The 18,875-nt window shown below is 40.2% G+C and overlaps 4 protein-coding genes across 7 annotated transcripts in view; all 4 read left to right on the top strand.

The window, feature by feature from the left end:
• The first annotated feature begins 2,147 nt into the window (after positions 1 to 2,147).
• Positions 2,148 to 14,028, top strand: LOC125048181 (chaperone protein DnaJ-like). 3 transcript variants are annotated; one of them, XM_047646749.1, is made up of 3 exons: positions 2,148 to 2,436; positions 2,609 to 3,093; positions 13,913 to 14,028. In XM_047646749.1, the coding sequence occupies exons 1-3, from the start codon at positions 2,431 to 2,433 to the stop codon at positions 13,917 to 13,919; spliced, it is 498 nt and encodes a 165-aa protein (XP_047502705.1). In that variant the 5' UTR covers positions 2,148 to 2,430; the 3' UTR covers positions 13,920 to 14,028. The 3 variants fall into 3 exon arrangements, with proteins under 3 accessions (XP_047502705.1, XP_047502704.1, XP_047502703.1); XM_047646748.1 differs by lacking the exons at positions 2,609 to 3,093; positions 13,913 to 14,028 and adding an exon at positions 5,397 to 6,014 and having other exon boundaries at positions 2,424 to 2,436; XM_047646747.1 differs by lacking the exons at positions 2,148 to 2,436; positions 2,609 to 3,093; positions 13,913 to 14,028 and adding exons at positions 4,620 to 5,240; positions 5,397 to 6,014.
• On the top strand, positions 7,708 to 8,578 carry LOC125048184. The gene is made up of 2 exons (XM_047646752.1): positions 7,708 to 7,794; positions 7,968 to 8,578. Exons 1-2 carry the CDS (start codon positions 7,789 to 7,791, stop codon positions 8,457 to 8,459), a joined length of 498 nt encoding a protein of 165 aa, XP_047502708.1. The 5' UTR covers positions 7,708 to 7,788; the 3' UTR covers positions 8,460 to 8,578.
• The window catches only part of LOC125048185 (vicilin-like seed storage protein At2g28490), a 26,033-nt gene continuing 17,827 nt past the window's right edge, over positions 10,670 to 18,875 (top strand). The window contains exons 1-3 of one of the 2 annotated variants that reach the window (XM_047646753.1): positions 10,670 to 10,695; positions 10,852 to 11,014; positions 11,045 to 11,470. In XM_047646753.1, the coding sequence (XP_047502709.1) occupies positions 10,690 to 10,695; positions 10,852 to 11,014; positions 11,045 to 11,361 (486 nt within the window). In that variant the 5' untranslated portion in view covers positions 10,670 to 10,689 and the 3' untranslated portion in view covers positions 11,362 to 11,470. Of the gene's footprint in view, positions 10,696 to 10,851; positions 11,015 to 11,044; positions 11,471 to 18,875 lie in introns of those variants that run through there. The other variant, XM_047646754.1, reaches the window with a different exon arrangement.
• LOC125048189 lies at positions 16,804 to 17,601 on the top strand. The gene is made up of 2 exons (XM_047646759.1): positions 16,804 to 16,815; positions 16,959 to 17,601. The coding sequence occupies exons 1-2, from the start codon at positions 16,810 to 16,812 to the stop codon at positions 17,421 to 17,423; spliced, it is 471 nt and encodes a 156-aa protein (XP_047502715.1). The 5' UTR covers positions 16,804 to 16,809; the 3' UTR covers positions 17,424 to 17,601.

Genomic DNA, 18,875 nt, shown 5'->3' with positions numbered 1-18,875 from the left:
ATTAAGTAATTAATTTCCCAAATCTCTTTTGACAATCAATAAATACTAATAACAAATAGAAGATAATCGATAACTGGTAATGAAAAGGGAATTTGATGCATTGATTATAAAGAGGATTGCAATACAATAACGAAAGTGGTTTATGAATAATTAATGATTGAAATACGGAAAACATGATAAATGAATGAATGAATTAACATATTTAATGATAAGCTAACGACATTAATGGGTATCGTAATGAAGAATGACGAGTGAATGACATTAATGAATGATCAAGAAGAAACTCGACAATCACTAGTAGTACTTTAACACAAAGACAGTTGTTGTTAAGTATTGTTAGCCATTCATATCATACCGCATTATTCAGTTTTGATTTTCCGTCTATAATTCTGGCTACCGCATTGGCAGAATTAGAGTTCAGCTGAGCTGCTCTTTCTCTGAATTTTATTAGTGACATACCAGCCGTAACAATCCCTATATTATACAGAAACTGGTTAGTGTTATGTCATAGTGTTTGGAAAGTACCTGGCAACCTTCCCTTGCACCTTTCCCCCTCCCTGCCTACCTTCCTCTCTCTATCCATCCTGCCTGTAACCTGCCTCTTCCCTCATTCCCTCCCTCCCTCTCCCTCCATCCATCCTCGACACCTTCCATCCTACTTGCACTTTCTCCCCCTTCCTACCTTAATATCTCCTTTCATTCTGTTTGTACCTTCTTCTTTCATAATGCTCAGCCACCTATCCTGTTTGCACCCCCCCCCCCCTCTCTGCCTCCTCTGTCTGTCTCCTTTCTGTTATATTTATGCCCTCTTCCTTTCTTCCATTCTTCTATTCCTCATTCCATCCAGCTTGAACCCTACCCCAGTTTTGCTTCCCATCCATCTTGCACTACCGCCCCCTCCTTCCGTCCTCCCGTCCTGTTGACACACACTCTCCCTTTCTCCGTCCTACTCCTTACTCCTTCCATTCTGCTCCCCCCCCCCCCCCCCTGTCTGCCTCTCTCCTCTCAGGGAAGAATCAGACACCCTGTTGCTTTCTATTGAGATTTTTTAAAACATAACCTGTCATTGGTCCAATACTTTTAGAATTCATTGTTTATGCTGTGGTAATGAAGGAATTAAAACTTTGTTTAAGTATTATTATTAGAAAAAGAAAAGAAAATAGTATCTATAAAGCAGATTATAAGCGTATGAAAAGGGAAATAATCCTGAGACTGTGAAGGGAGCTTCTTCAAAACACCCGTCGAAAGATGAATATAATACCAGTACAAACACTAAAACATTGGTAAATGTGAATGACATAAATCTATGTATATAAGTCATAAGCTTCCACTCCTTCAAGATATTCTCCTATATTAACTTATTTTGCCCTTTTCTTCATCTCTTCGTTTCCATTTATCAGTATATCTTTGCTAATTAATTAATCAATTACTGATTCGTTTTCCGAAAAAAATGGAGAGCAGTAGCTATTGAGAGACGGGGAGGGGGGGAGGAAGGGAGAGAGAGAAGGAGGGGGAATAAGAGAGAGCGAGAAGGAGAGAGAGAGAGAGAGAAAGAGAGAGAGAGAGAGGAAGAAGAGGAAGAAGAAAAGAATTTATAAATTAATTGCTAAATAGGTTTTAAAAAACGGAACAGAAAGATATATAGAGAGAGATGAAGAATGAGGAGGGAAAGAGAGAGAAGAAAGAAGAAAAATAAAGAGAAAACTTAAACAACGATCTGGAAGGCAACGTCACTGAGTGCACGGCTGATGACGTCACAGAGGAAAGTACAAGTCTAATAACCACCGCATGGAATGTTGTCAACGTCAATATTTTTTGCCTCCGTTTTTTTCACCGAACTATCTCGTAGTACTTACATTACATGTTGCATTTAGACCGAGCTGAAGCCACCTCGCACGTGTAAAAGTAGTTTTCCGTTGATTCTCTGTCCCCTGACGTTTATGAAACTGATTTACAGACACTATATGAAAAGGGGATTATTAAGATTGTTAGCGAGTTCTTCCTCGTAATTAAGTGAATCGACTATTTAAGTTGGACGGAATGAAGGTAACTTGGTAGAAGCTGATAACAACACTGATAATCGGCCTGCTTGTATAAGTAACAATTTTGTAACTTCATATTCATGTCAAGATATTCTGTAGATTCGTATTATCTACTGAAACGCTGATTTTCCTGTTACCAGACTTTTCCACCTTCACATTTCATCACTGTCATTTTCCTTTTTGACATCCATGAAAACAAGGAAAAAGGAATCAAAGTATTTCGAAATCGAAAACTAAACACGATACCAGGGTATGCCGCTGGTGTGGGATATCCCGACTGGCGAAGCGGAGAGGTTGGGGAGGGGGAGGAGAGGCGGCCGCCAGTTCCTGTATATAAGCGACGTTGTACTTCCACTCTTCACATTACACAGCTAACCTCAAACCAACAATGAATGTGAGTGCTATTTGCAATGCCTTACAGTATTTATGTTCCACCGTTTTTACAGCCATTTTGATGTTCATATCCTGTTATGAACTTGTTTGATTATACATTATACATAATTTTACTTCAACAAAGATAAACCAATATGCATCACGATGGATAATTCCCTTATTTTCTCTTACAGAGCATCAAAGCCGTGATTGTGTGTTGCCTCCTGGTGGCAGTCTCGGCCGGTGTAGACCGAAGGAGAGGTGGACAAGGATCCAACAGATTCCTTCCCGGAGGCTTCGGTGGCGTCCACGGAGTTGGTCTCTTAGGCGGCGGAATTCATGGTGGAATTCATGGTGGAGGTATCCAAAGTGGTGGAATCCACGGTGGTAGTGCAATTATCAGTGGTGGAATCTCCAACGGCCCAAGTGAATGCAGATATTGGTGCAAGACTCCGGAGGGTCAAGCCTACTGCTGCGAGACGGTGCATGAACCAGAGACACCTGTTGGTACCAAGCCACTCGATTGCCCACAAGTCCGTCCAACATGCCCACGTTTCCATGGGCCCCCCACTACCTGTTCCAACGACTACAAGTGTGCTGGCCTCGATAAGTGTTGCTTCGACAGGTGTTTGGGAGAACACGTGTGCAAACCTCCCTCATATTTCAATAACCATCTCCCCTTTTAATTATGGTTATTGTAAATAAAAAACCATCGGTGTTCCGGCTGATGACGGAAGATAGGAAATCTGTGATTTGTAGATATTTATTTTTTTATAATAAATCCTTACATGTTTATACTTACCCTGCATTTCTTTGTTTCCTTCGTCTACATCATAATCAAATAGAGCACTGAATTAAAAGTCATACGAATGTTTATTAATCTATCACTTTTTATCAGATAGGATAGCAATTACACTGAGAAACTAAGAAAGTCTAGTTTTTGGTTGAATCGAGTTCATTATGACAAATATAATTGTGAATAAGAATAATTAACTTAACTGAGTTTTATCTTCAATTGAAATACAAGTAATTTCTGGTAAATCTCATAGCCCTTGAAATTATTCAAACATTTTACTACTAATTTATCGTATCGTGAATGATACATAAAATACTTATACGCACAACGTTTTCCAGCAAACATATTCCACTGAGCTTGAGCTTGAAAATGGAGCTCTTATCTCTCGTTCGTTCATGTGCTATAGAAGGAGGCTGAAAGCATGATTCATTACTATGGGTACCAGGATCTTTGTAAATTCCACAGATGTTAAAATATGGTAGACGTGTAGTTTTTGATACAAGTCAGTATAGCCATAACATATATATAGAGATCGTCCAAATCGACATACTCACATGTGATCAGCCGAGAAGATCGGAGCAAAGTGACCGTCCATGTTGAGGGGTTGCTAAACTGCTTTCACACGCACAAACGAACACACACTCACAACAAAACAAACATGCAAATAATCAGCCGGCGGCTGGAAGCATCGACTGATATGAAACCATGACCAAATGAAAAACTCTTTACATAAATATACATATATATATTTATATATGAGTGTACCTTGCATCTATTTAATCCCTCCTTATAGATAAAATCAACTGAACATTGATATGAAGTACATTGATCTTAACCAACCATGTGAGCCTAATTTACTGCACTGTCTCTGGAGTAAAACACATGATATTGTAGGCAATGGTTTCGATGGTTATTCCTTTGATTGAGGTTTTCCCCACTTCTGGTTATCACTATCCTAAAGACGATGAAATGGCTTGTAAATACGCAAATATTTACATATGTCTATATAGTATCGTCCTTGGGGACATTAAAAAAACGAGGAGAGAAGTTACAAAGCTGCAACATCAGGGGGAGGGAAAATATCCAGCGAAAAAATATCACTGGAATTTAGAAGACGTCGTCACAGTGACGTCATCAAGTTTGTGGCTAATGACGTCACAGAATATAGAACGGGTCTTCGCGTAAAGTGTTGCCATCTTCAGGATATCTCTTCTCTTTTTTCTCATTCATTCACTTGAGTTGACAGGTAATGCTTAATTAAATTTGCTTTAAGTAAATATGTGGCTATCACATCAGTCTAAGAATGCGAATTCACTTCTCTCCCTTCTTCCATCCTGCCTGTAACCTGCTCCTTCCATCATTCCCTTCATCCATCCTTTACACCTCCCGTACAACCTGCACCCTTCTCTCTTTCCCTTCCCCTATCTCCTTTCAATGTCTTTGTACATTCTTCCCTCCCTCCCTTAACCCTCATCCACTGCTTCCTTCCATTCTGTTTGTGCTCTCTTCCCTCCCTCAATCCTTCATGCCTCCTACACTGATTGTACCCTTCCCCTCCTTCCTCTCTCCTTCCATCCTGCTTGCACCCTCCTTCCCTCCTTTTCTTCCTTTTTTCCTAATGCCTACACCCTGCCACCGCTTTACCCTCCTTCCTTCTTCCATCATGCTGATAATCATCCTTTGTCAAAATCCATTTTGTATATCTGACCCATATTTTCTAACTAAACGGTTTTTTTTCTGTTAGATGATTTTTTCCCCCCTTCTCTCTTTGCATCTACACATTTTATCATTGTCACTTTGATCTTCATCATCAGTGAGGAAAGGAAAGAGGAATCAAGGTATTTCGCAAGAAATTAACTGGAAAACCATATACGGTACATGGAAATTTACGCCGCTGGCTTGGGATATCCCGTCTGGCGTGGCGGAGAGGTTGGGGAGGGGGCAGGGGTCGGCCACCAGTTCCTGTATATAAGCGACGTTGCATCTTCCACTCTTCACATTACACAGCTAAACTTTAACCAGCAATGAATGTGAGTACTTGGTGTAAGATGCACTATAATATATATGTCCGACATTTTGATGTTCATATTCGGTTGTGAATATGACTATAAATTATATATTTTAAAATTTAACAGCAGTAAACCAATATGTATCACAATGTATAATTTCCATATCTCTTCTTGCAGAGCATCAAAGCCGTGATTGTGTGTTGCCTCCTGGTGGCCGTCTCCGCCGGTGTAGACCGAAAGAGAGGTGGACAAGGATCCAACAGATTCCTTCCCGGAGGCTTCGGTGGCGTCCACGGAGGCGGTCTCTTTGGAGGCGGTTTTAATAGTGGCGGAATCCATGGTGGTGGAATTCATGGTGGCGGTATCCATGGTGGCGGAATCCACGGTGGCAGTGTTATTATCGGTGGTGGAATCTCCACTGGCCCAAGCGAGTGCAGATATTGGTGCAAGACTCCGGAGGGTCAAGCCTACTGCTGTGAGACGGTGCATGAACCAGAGACACCAGTTGGCACCAAGCCACTCACTTGCCCACAAGTCCGTCCCACATGCCCACGATTCCATGGGCCCCCCACTACCTGTTCCAACGACTACAAGTGTGCTGGCCTCGATAAGTGTTGCTTCGACAGGTGTTTGGGAGAACACGTGTGCAAACCTCCTTCATTTTTCAATAACCATCTCCCCTTTTAAAGGTGCTTATCGCCAATAAAGAGTCATCGATTTTCCGATTAATAACGGAAGATAGTAAATCTGTGATTGTTAGATATTTATATTTTGATAATAAATCATATATTTATATTTTCTTGCGATTGTTTAAACCCTATATTTAGATTATAATCAAATTGAACATATATATAAAGTACATTGATCTCACGCAACTATAAAATCCTACTTTATGGTATTGTGAATGGCATAAAACACATATTAGATAAATTGATTGTTATATAGATTCCTTTGTAGATTCCATTTTTGGGTATCAATGTTTTCAAAATTTTGAAAGGTGTTGCGAAAATACAAGTGTTTACATATTCATATAGACATACGCTTGTTTATATGTACATATATGCATGTATCTTATTTTAAAAAATGCAAGCTTAATACATCCTGAATCTGTTTCTGAAAAAGTAGTGGAGAGTGAAATATGAATCTGCTGCAGCAACATACGATAAACAGATATAGATCCCCATCGTTATACCGAAGCTAGTTAGTGTGATGTCATAGAGTTTGGAAAGTACCTGGCAACCTTTCCTTGCACATTTCCCCCTCCCTGCCTAACTTCCTCTATATATCCTGCCTCTTACCTGCCCCTTCCCTCATTCCCTCCTTCCCTCTCCCTCCCTCCATGCCCGACACCTTCCACCCTACTTGCACTTTTCTCCGCCTTCCTTCCTTACTATTTCCTTTCATTCTATTTATAACCCTCTTCTCTCTCATAATTCCTCCTTGTCACCTATCCTGCTTGCACTCTCCCCTCCCTCTCTTCCTCCTTTATCCGTTTCCTTTCCGTTATATTTGTGCCCTCTACCCTTCTTTCTTTCTTATATTCCTCATTCCATCCAGATTGAACCCTACTCCAGCTTTACTCCCCTTCCATCTCCCAACGTGCTTGCACTACCGCTCCCCTCCTTCCGTCCGTCCGTACTGTTTACACTCACACTCTTCCTTCCTCCGTTCTACCCCTTACTCCTTCCATTCTGCTTGCACTTTACTTCCTCCTCCTTCCTTCCCTCCCTCTCTCCTCTCCACGCTCTCCACGGAGGAATCAGACACCCTAGTACGTATTCTAGTGGGATTTTCTATTTTCTACTATTAGTCCATTACTTTTAGGATTATTTTTTATGCTGTGGAAATAGATTAAGATTTTTGGATTAAGTCTTAATCAGAAAAAAATAAAATATCTACAATGCACTCACACTACATTCGATTATAAATATGTATGTATATAAGTCTTTAGATTCCACTCCTTCGAGATTGCTTATTTCTCTTATCTTAACTTTATTTTGCCATTTTCTTCCCATCGTTTTCATCTATCAATATATCGCTAATTAATAAATCAATTGCTGATTAGTTTTCCGAAAAAAAGGAAGATGGAGAGCAGCAGCTATTCAGAGACAGGGGGGGAGAGGGGTGGAGAGAGGGGGGGAGGAAGAAAGAGAGAAGGGGGAGAGGAAGGGAGAGAGAAAAGAATAAAGAGAGAGAGAGAAGAGAGAAGCAAAAGAATAGAGAAAACTTAAACAGCGATCAGCTGGAAGGGAACTGTCATTGAATCCATGGCTGATGACGTCATAGAGGAAAGTACAAGTATAAGTTGGAGTGTTGCCAACCTCAAGAATTTTACATTTTATCACTTGATCTTTATCATCAGTGAAAATGAGGTAAAAGGAATAAAAGTATTTGGCAAAAAGCAAAATGAAATACCAAACTCGATACCAGGAAGTGCCGCTGACTTGGGATATCCCGACTGGCGAGGCGGAGAGGTTGGGGAGGGGGAGGAGAGGCGGCCGCCAGTTCCTGTATATAAGCGACGTTGTCCTTCCACTCTTCACATTACACAGCTAACCTCAAACCAACAATGAATGTGAGTGCTATTTGCAATATGCCTTACATTATTTATGTTCCATCGTTTCACAGCCATTTTGATGTTCATATCCTGTTATGAACTTGTTTGATTATAAATTATACATCATTTTACTTTAACAAAGATAAACCAATATGAAGCACGATGGATAATTCCCTTATTTTCTCTTACAGAGCATCAAAGCCGTGATTGTGTGTTGCCTCCTGGTGGCAGTCTCTGCCGGTGTAGACCGAAGGAGAGGTGGACAAGGATCCAACAGATTCCTTCCCGGAGGCTTCGGTGGCGTCCACGGAGGTGGTCTCTTAGGCGGCGGAATTCATGGTGGAATTCATGGTGGAGGTATCCATAGTGGTGGAATCCACGGTGGTAGTGCAATTATCAGTGGTGGAATCTCCAATGGCCCAAGTGAATGCAGATATTGGTGCAAGACTCCGGAGGGTCAAGCCTACTGCTGCGAGACAGTGCATGAACCAGAGACACCTGTTGGCACCAAGCCACTCAATTGCCCACAAGTCCGTCCAACATGCCCACGTTTCCATGGGCCCCCCACTACCTGTTCCAACGACTACAAGTGTGCTGGCCTCGATAAGTGTTGCTTCGACAGGTGTTTGGGAGAACACGTATGCAAACCACCCTCATATTTCAATAACCATCTCCCATTTTAAAGATGTTTTTTTTTTATAAATAGAGAACCATCGGTGTTCCGGCTGATGACGGAAGATAGGAAATCTGTGATTTGTAGATATTTATTTTTTGATAATAAATCCTTACATGTTTATACTTACACTGCATTTCTTTGTTCCCTTCGTCTACATCATAATCAAATAGAGCACTGAATTAAAAGTCATACGAATGTATATTAATCACTTTTTATCAGATAGGATAGTAATTACACAGAGAAACTAAGCAAGTCTAGTTTTTGGTTGAATCGAGTTCATTATGACAAATATAATTGTGAATAAGAATGAATAACTTAACTGAGTTTTATCTTCAATTGAAATACATGTAATTTCTGGTGAATCTCATAGCCCTTGAAAAAACGCAAACATTTTACTACTAATTTATCGTATCGTGAATGATACATAAAATACTTATTCTTATAGGCACTATTGTCTTAATACGTTAAACTAGGAATACTTGGAGATTTAAGTATGCGTATCCATGTATACGTGCGTTTCCATGTTTTCAGAAACACGCACAACGTTTTCCAGCAAACATATTCCACTGAGTTTGAGCTTGAAAATGGAGCTCTTATCTCTCGTTCGTGCATGTGCTATAGAAGGAGGCTGAAAGCACGATTCATAACTATGGGTACCAGGATCTTTGTAAATTCCACAGATGTCAAAATATGGTAGACGTGTAGTTTTTGATACAAGTCAGTATAGCCATAACATATATATAGAGATCGTCCAAATCGACATACTCACATGTGATCAGCCGAGAAGATCGAAGCAAAGTGACCGTCCATGTTGATGGGTTGCTAAACTCCTTTCACACGCACAAACGAACACACACTCACACCAAAACAAACATTCAAATAATCAGCCGGCGGCTGGAAGCATCGACTGATATGAAACCATGACCAAATGAAAAACTCTTTACATATATATACATATACATATGTATATATGATTGTACGTTGCATCTATTTAATCCCTCCTTATAGATTAAAATCAACTGAACATTGATATGAAGTACATTGATCTTAACCAACCATGTGAGCCTAATTTACTGCACTGTCTTTGGAGTAAAACACATGATATTGTAGGCAATGGTTTCGATGGTTATTCCTTTGATTGAGGTTTTCCCCACTTCTGGTTATCACTATCCTAAAGACGATGAAATGGCTAGTAAATACGCAAATATTTACATATGCCTATATAGTATCGTCCTTGGGGACATTCAAAAAACGAGGAGAGAAGTTACAAAGCTACAACATCAGGGGGAGGGAAAATATACAGCGAAAAAAATATCACTGGAATTTAGAAGACGTCGTCACAGTGGCGTCATCAAGTTTGTGGCTAATGACGTCACAGAATATAGAACGGGTCTTCGCGTAAAGTGTTGCCATCTTCAGGATATTCTCTTTTTTCTCATTCATTCACTTGAGTTGACAGGTAATGCTTAATTAAATTTGCTTTAAGTAAATATGTGGCTATCACATCAGTCTAAGAATGCGAATTCACTTCTCTCCCTTCTTCCATCCTGCCTGTAACCTGCTCCTTCCATCATTCCCTTCATCCATCCTTTACACCTCCCGTCCAACCTGCACCCTTCTCTCTTTCCCTTCCCCTATCTCCTTTCAATGTCTTTGTACATTCTTCCCTCCCTCCCTTAACCCTCATCCACTGCTTCCTTCCATTCTGTTTGTGCTCTCTTCCCTCCCTCAATCCTTCATGCCTCCTACACTGATTGTACCCTTCCCCTCCTTCCTCTCTCCTTCCATCCTGCTTGCACCCTCCTTCCCTCCTTTTCTTCCTTTTTTCCTAATGCCTACACCCTGCCACCGCTTTACCCTCCTTCCTTCTTCCATCATGCTGATAATCATCCTTTGTCAAAATCCATTTTGTATATCTGACCCATATTTTCTAACTAAACGGTTTTTTTTCTGTTAGATGATTTTTTTCCCCCTTCTCTCTTTGCATCTACACATTTTATCATTGTCACTTTGATCTTCATCATCAGTGAGGAAAGGAAAGAGGAATCAAGGTATTTCGCAAGAAATTAACTGGAAAACCATATACGGTACATGGAAATTTACGCCGCTGGCTTGGGATATCCCGTCTGGCGTGGCGGAGAGGTTGGGGAGGGGGGAGGGGTGAGCCACCAGTTCCTGTATATAAGCGACGTTGCATCTTCCACTCTTCACATTACACAGCTAAACTTTAACCAACAATGAATGTGAGTACTTGGTGTAAGATGCACTATAATATATATGTCCGACATTTTGATGTTCATATTCGGTTGTGAATATGACTATAAATTATATATTTTAAAATTTAACAGCAGTAAACCAATATGTATCACAATGTATAATTTCCATATCTCTTCTTGCAGAGCATCAAAGCCGTGATTGTGTGTTGCCTCCTGGTGGCCGTCTCCGCCGGTGTAGACCGAAAGAGAGGTGGACAAGGATCCAACAGATTCCTTCCCGGAGGCTTCGGTGGCGTCCACGGAGGCGGTCTCTTTGGAGGCGGTTTTAATGGTGGCGGAATCCATGGTGGTGGAATTCATGGTGGCGGTATCCATGGTGGCGGAATCCACGGTGGCAGTGTTATTATCGGTGGTGGAATCTCCACTGGCCCAAGCGAGTGCAGATATTGGTGCAAGACTCCGGAGGGTCAAGCCTACTGCTGTGAGACGGTGCATGAACCAGAGACACCAGTTGGCACCAAGCCACTCACTTGCCCACAAGTCCGTCCCACATGCCCACGATTCCATGGGCCCCCCACTACCTGTTCCAACGACTACAAGTGTGCTGGCCTCGATAAGTGTTGCTTCGACAGGTGTTTGGGAGAACACGTGTGCAAACCTCCTTCATTTTTCAATAACCATCTCCCCTTTTGAAGGTGCTTATCGCCAATAAAGAGTCATCGATTTTCCGATTAATAACGGAAGATAGTAAATCTGTGATTGTTAGATATTTATATTTTGATAATAAATCATATATTTATATTTTCTTGCGATTGTTTAAACCCTATATTTAGATTATAATCAAATTGAACATATATATAAAGTACATTGATCTCACGCAACTATAAAATCCTACTTTATGGTATTGTGAATGGCATAAAACACATATTAGATAAATTGATTGTTATATAGATTCCTTTGTAGATTCCATTTTTGGGTATCAATGTTTTCAAAATTTTGAAAGGTGTTGCGAAAATACAAGTGTTTACATATTCATATAGACATACGCTTGTGTATATGTACATATATGCATGTATCTTATTTAAAAAAATGCAAGCTTAATACATCCTGAATCTGTTTCTGAAAAAGTAGTGGAGAGTGAAATATGAATCTACTGCAGCAACATACGATAAACAGATATAGATCCCCATCGTTATACCGAAGCTAGTTAGTGTGATGTCATAGAGTTTGGAAAGTACCTGGCAACCTTTCCTTGCACATTTCCCCTCCCTGCCTAACTTCCTCTATATATCCTGCCTCTTACCTGCCCCTTCCCTCATTCCCTCCTTCCCTCTCCCTCCCTCCATGTCCGACACCTTCCACCCTACTTGCACTTTTCTCCGCCTTCCTTCCTTACTATATCCTTTCATTCTATTTATAACCCTCTTCTCTCTCATAATTCCTCCTTGTCACCTATCCTGCTTGCACTCTCCCCTCCCTCTCTTCCTCTTTTATCTGTTTCCTTTCCGTTATATTTGTGCCCTCTACCCTTCTTTCTTTCTTATATTCCTCATTCCATCCAGATTGAACCCTACTCCAGCTTTACTCCCCTTCCATCTCCCAACGTGCTTGCACTACCGCTCCCCTCCTTCCGTCCGTCCGTACTGTTTACACTCACACTCTTCCTTCCTCCGTTCTACCCCTTACTCCTTCCATTCTGCTTGCACTTTACTTCCTCCTCCTTCCTTCCCTCCCTCTCTCCTCTCCACGCTCTCCACGGAGGAATCAGACACCCTAGTACGTATTCTAGTGGGATTTTCTATTTTCTACTATTAGTCCATTACTTTTAGGATTATTTTTTATGCTGTGGAAATAGATTAAGATTTTTGGATTAAGTCTTAATCAGAAAAAAATAAAATATCTACAATGCACTCACGCTACATTTGATTATAAATATGTATGTATATAAGTCTTTAGATTCCACTCCTTCGAGATTGCTTATTTCTCTTATCTTAACTTTATTTTGCCATTTTCTTCCCATCGTTTTCATCTATCAATATATCGCTAATTAATAAATCAATTGCTGATTAGTTTTCCGAAAAAAAGGAAGATGGAGAGCAGCAGCTATTCAGAGACAGGGGGGGAGAGGGGTGGAGAGAGGGGGGGAGGAAGAAAGAGAGAAGGGGGAGAGGAAGGGAGAGAGAAAAGAATAAAGAGAGAGAGAGAAGAGAGAAGCAAAAGAATAGAGAAAACTTAAACAGCGATCAGCTGGAAGGGAACTGTCATTGAATCCATGGCTGATGACGTCATAGAGGAAAGTACAAGTATAAGTTGGAGTGTTGCCAACCTCAAGAATTTTACATTCTATCACTTGATCTTTATCATCAGTGAAAATGAGGTAAAAGGAATAAAAGTATTTGGCAAAAAGCAAAATGAAATACCAAACTCGATACCAGGAAGTGCCGCTGACTTGGGATATCCCGACTGGCGAGGCGGAGAGGTTGGGGAGGGGGAGGGGAGGCGGCCGGCAGTTCCTGTATATAAGCGATGTTGCACTTCCACTCTTCGTATTACACAGCTAACTTTTAACCAACAATGAATGTGAGTGCTACTTGCAAGATGCCATATATTTATGGTTGACTGTTTTAGAGGCATTTTGATGTTCATATCCTCTTATGAACTTGATTGATTACAAATTAAACATAATTTTACAATGATAAACCAATATGTATCACGATGGATAATTCCCTTATTTTCTCTTGCAGAGCATCAAAGCCGTGATTGTGTGTTGCCTCCTGGTGGCCGTCTCCGCCGGTGTAGACCGAAGGAGAGGTGGACAAGGATCCAACAGATTCCTTCCTGGAGGCTTCGGTGGTGTCCACGGAGGTGGTCTCTTCGGCGGCGGTTTTAATAGTGGCGGAATCCATGGTGGAATTCATGGTGGCGGTATCCATGGTGGCGGAATCCACGGTGGTAGTGCTATTATCGGTGGTGGAATCTCCAATGGCCCAAGTGAATGCAGATATTGGTGCAAGACTCCGGAGGGTCAAGCCTACTGCTGCGAGACGGTGCATGAACCAGAGACACCTGTTGGTACCAAACCACTCACTTGCCCACAAGTCCGTCCCACATGCCCACGTTTCCATGGGCCCCCCACTACCTGTTCCAACGACTACAAGTGTGCTGGCCTCGATAAGTGTTGCTTTGACAGGTGTTTGGGAGAACACGTGTGCAAACCTCCCTCCTTTTTCAATAACCGTCTCCCCTTTTAAGGGTGGTTATTGCTTATAAATAGCCCTCGGTTTTCCGGTTGATAATGGAAGATAGGAAATCTGTGATTTGTAGATATTTATTTATGAATAAGAAATCTTTATATGTTTATACTTGCCTTTCTTTGTTCCCTTCGGCTATATTATAATAACGAAATAGAACACTGGAATAAAACTAATCTGAATACGTAATAATCTTTCACTTTTTTTAACAGAAAGGTAATAAATACAAAAAAACAACAACAACAATTAAGCCTAGTTTTTCGTTGAATCGAATTCACTGTGACAAATATGAGTTTGAATAAGAATTAATATGTTTGCGGTGCATATGTATTTGATGCGTCTAAATTCTATCTTCATCTGATATACTTATTATTTCTAATCAATCTCATAAGCCGTGAAAATGTGAAAAAACCGACTCATTTATTGTATCAATGAATGATGCATAAAACATTTCTTTTATAAGCAGTTTTCTGAATAAATTAGATAAGGATAAATGGAGATTTAAGTATGCGTATCCATTTATACCTGCATTTCCATGTTTTCAAAAACACACGCACAAACGTTTTTCAAGAGACATTGTGAATTACCAGGCTGGTAATGATGCGAAAGGCTGCGATTTCATACTACTATTTTCTTATAATAAATCTATGAATGCTTAATGAATACTCATCTTTCTGATGTCTGTTTATTCTTTCGATCCCCATTTTAACAACAGATCTCAGAGGATTATACAGAGTATCGTGCCAAAAATATATATATTATTTATCCTTCTTGATAATCATCTCCCCCTTCAAATGTTAATAATAAGTCATCGGTTCGCGTTTACATATAATATTATCAGGGTTTTCTATTTGATATGCCCCCCTCTCCTTTTTTTTTAAATATGTGGATGATTTAGCTTTTCGAGGAATAAAAGGGACGTATTCTCATAATCCAGTTGCATATTCACAAATATTTAGAAGTGAAACAGTATGAAACATTAAGTAAATTGATAATATAGTTAACGAGCCGTATATAAGCGAGTCCGTGGCGCCAAGGGTCGTTGCACTGAGATAGGCGCCTATACAGGTGTTGGGATTCGTGGAGCTTCAGCTTGATAATGAAACTCTTATCATGGGTTATTGAAGGAAACTGAAAACAGAGTTCATTACTATCGGTACGAGGATTTTTCCCAATTTCACAGATGTTAGCATATGGTAGATATATAGTTTTTAATACAAGTCAGTATAGTCATAATATAAATATAGAGATCGTCCAAATCGATGTACTCACATGTGATCAGTCAAGAAGATCGGAGCGAAGTGATCGTCCATGCTGAGGGGTCACCGTCATTGCTTCGGTGGCGAGAACTAAACTCCTTTGACACGCACAAACGAATACACAACAAACAAACAAGCAAATAATCATCTATATATATATGCATAAATGTATGTATGTATATATCCCTTGCATTTATTTGATCCTTCCTTATAGATTATAATCAACCGAATATTGATATGAAGTACAGTGATCTTAACCAACCATAAAAACCTAACTTATTCCATTGTGAATGGCGTAAAACACATGATGTTATAGGCAATAGTTTCGATGCAGAATTCCCATTACTGGTTATTACTATCTTGATAACGATAAAAGGGCTAGTGAATACACAAATGCTCACATATACTCATATAATATCGTCCATGCAAATACTCAAAAAACAAAGAGAAAAGTTACAAAGCTACAACAGAGGGAGTCCAGCTGGAGAAAAAAACACTGGAATTTTGAAGGTGTCGTCACAGTGACGTCATCAGATTTGTGGCCAATGACGCCACAGAATAAGGAACAGGTCTTCGCGTAAAGTGTTGCCATTCATTCACTTGAGTTGACGGGTAGTGTTTCATTAAATTTATTTTAAACAAGGAGATATATGTCTATCACACCACTCTATGAATGAGAATTCACTTCTCTCATCTAATTCGAGGATATTTTATCATAATACTACATTTGTATCTTATTTTGTGAAGTGGAAGTTTAGAACCCTGAATCTGCTTCTAACGAAATACTTTGTAGCGTAATATGAATCTGCTGCAGCAACACATGTTAAACCAGACACAGAACTTCATAGTTGTGCAGAAACTGGTTAGCGTGACGTCATAAAGTTTAAAAAATACCTAGTAACCCTTCCTTTCATCCTCCCCCTTCCCTACCGCCTTCCTCCCTTCACCCACCCCGCCTGTAACCTGTTCCTTCCATCATTCCCTCCATCCATCCCTGACACCTGTCATCCTACGTTCACCCTTCTCTCTTAGTACAGTCTTCCCTCCCTCCCTTACCCCTTCATGCTCTGCCTGCTTCCCTTCTGTTTGTGCTTTCTTCCCTCCCTTAATCTATCTTTGCCTCATATGCTACTTCAACCCTTCCCCTCCTTCCCTCCTTCTTCCTCCTTCCATCCTGCTTACACTTTGCCCCCGCTTTACCCTTCTTCCTTCTTCCTGTCGTTATTCCTTGCTGCTTACACCCTCCCTTCCTCTCTCCTCTCCCGTGATTGAATGAGGCGGTGACTGATAATCACCCTTTCTTTGTCAAATGCCATTTTTGTATAGCTAACCCTTATTTACTGATTTTTCTGTTTGCTGATTTTTTTTTTTTTTTTCTCTCCTTCTATCTATACATTTTATCATTGTCATATTGACCTTCGTCATGAATGTAAAATCCAATCGAAGTGAACTGGAAAACTAAACACGAAACATGGATATTTACGCCGCTGGTTTGGGATATCCCTACTGGCGTGGCGGGGAGGTAGGGTAGGGGAGGGGAGGGGAGGGGTGGGGGTCGGTCACCAGTTCCTGTATATAAGCGACATTGCATCCTCCATTCTCCACATTACACAGCTATACTCTAACCTACAATGAATGTGAGTGCTTGTCGCAAGATGAACTGTAGTATATGGTCGACTGTTTTAAAAGATATTTGATAATCACAATTGATATAAATCACAATTTAAAGAAAAAAACAACAGTAAACTAATATGTATAATATCGATATCTCCTCTTGCAGAGCTTCAAAGCCGTGATTGTGTGTTGCCTCCTGGTGGCCGTCTCCGCCGGTGTAGACCGAAGGAGAGGTGGACAAGGATCCAACAGATTCCTTCCTGGAGGTTTCGGTGGCGTCCACGGAGGTGGTCTCTTTGGAGGCGGAATCCATGGTGGTGGTATCCACGGTGGTAGTGCTATTATCGGCGGTGGAGTCTCCAATGGCCCAAGCCAATGCAGATATTGGTGCAAGACTCCGGAAGGTCAAGCCTATTGCTGCGAGACAGTGCATGAACCAGAGACACCTGTTGGCACCAAGCCACTCGATTGCCCACAAGTCCGTCCAACATGCCCACGATTCCATGGACCCCCCACAACCTGTTCCAACGACTACAAGTGTGCTGGCCTCGATAAGTGTTGCTTCGACAGGTGTTTGGGAGAACACGTGTGCAAACCTCCCTCATTTTTCAACAATCATCTCCCCTTTTAAGAATGGTTATTGCTAATATCATCGGTTTCCCGGTTGATTACGTAAGATAAGAAATCTGTGATATGATATTTATTTTTGAATAATAAATCCTTATACATTTATAATTGCATTTCTCTGTACACTTTGCCTATAATATAATATTAAAATAGAACACCGGATTAAAAGTAATCTGAATCAATATTGATCTATCACTTTTTCATATTCGAGGGTAGTGAACGCATAAAGAAACCAAATAAGCCTGTTTTTTAACCGCGTTTATTGTGATAATTGTAGGCGTAAATAAGAATTGATATATCTACGGAATATATGTATGGATGTTATCTTCATCTGTAATACATATCATTTTTGGTGAATATATAGTCGAAGAGCATCTCATGAGCCATGAACATTTTCATACATTTATCTAGTAATTTATCGTGTGAATGACGCATAAAACACTATTATAGTCTGTTTTCTGTACATATTGGGTTAGGAATGCATGGAGATTTTCTTAAGCGTATACATGTATGTTTGCGTATACATGTTTTCAATAACATGCACAAATATTTTTAAGCAACCATATTCCATTTCAGAGCATTTCGAGTAAAGAATGAAAAATAGTATTGACGATATGAAAGCTTTGACTAGAGAATATTATTATAATTAATGAGTACTCAACTTTCTGATGTTTGTTTATGCCTTTGACCTTCATTTTAGCAACAGATCTCGGAGGATTGTTCAGAGTATCTTGAGTAAAAATATTCATCTTTCCTTTTAAAGGTAGTTATTGTTAATAAGGGGTTATCGGTTTCAAGATAATAACGGAAAATATAACAATTTTTAGATATTTTCAATGATAAATTATTGTATATATCCCTTGCATTTGTTTAATCCTGCATCTAGATCATCTTGCATAAACCAGAACATTAATATGAAGTACAGTGATCTCAACCAACCATAAAAGCCTACATTATCGCATTGTGACTGGTGTATAACAGGTTATATTATAGGCATTGGTTTCGATGGAGATTCCTTTAATTGGGACTTTCTCTTCTGATTATCTTGAAAACGCTGCAACCCTGAGAAAGAGAGGGAGAGAGAGAAAGAAAGAAAGCGAAAGAGAGAGACAATATGGACAGCGATTTGGGAAGCAATGTCACTAAGCATGTTATATTATAGGCATTATAGGCTGATGACATCAGATAGTAAAGAACAAGCCTGGCGGCCATTGCAGGAAGCGTTGCCATCGTCTGGAATTGTTTTATTCTTTGTTAGCTTTTGCGACGGAGCATCTCTCCTCTATCGGCTTGTATTTCTACCGTAAATATTAAGTTTAATACTCTAACAACTTCTTTGGATCGCCCCACCCCCCACACCCTATTCTTTTTTATCTCCCTTCCTTTTATATGCAACATGCAACGTCGCGATATATATTTTGGAGTTTCCGTTTATTGTCTTGCTATTATGAACCTA

This window comes from Penaeus chinensis, chromosome 43, assembly GCF_019202785.1.
Source record: "Penaeus chinensis breed Huanghai No. 1 chromosome 43, ASM1920278v2, whole genome shotgun sequence".
NCBI lineage: Eukaryota > Metazoa > Arthropoda > Malacostraca > Decapoda > Penaeidae > Penaeus > Penaeus chinensis.
Note: the sequence above shows the minus strand (reverse complement) of the source record. Positions and strands in the feature narration are given on the sequence as shown.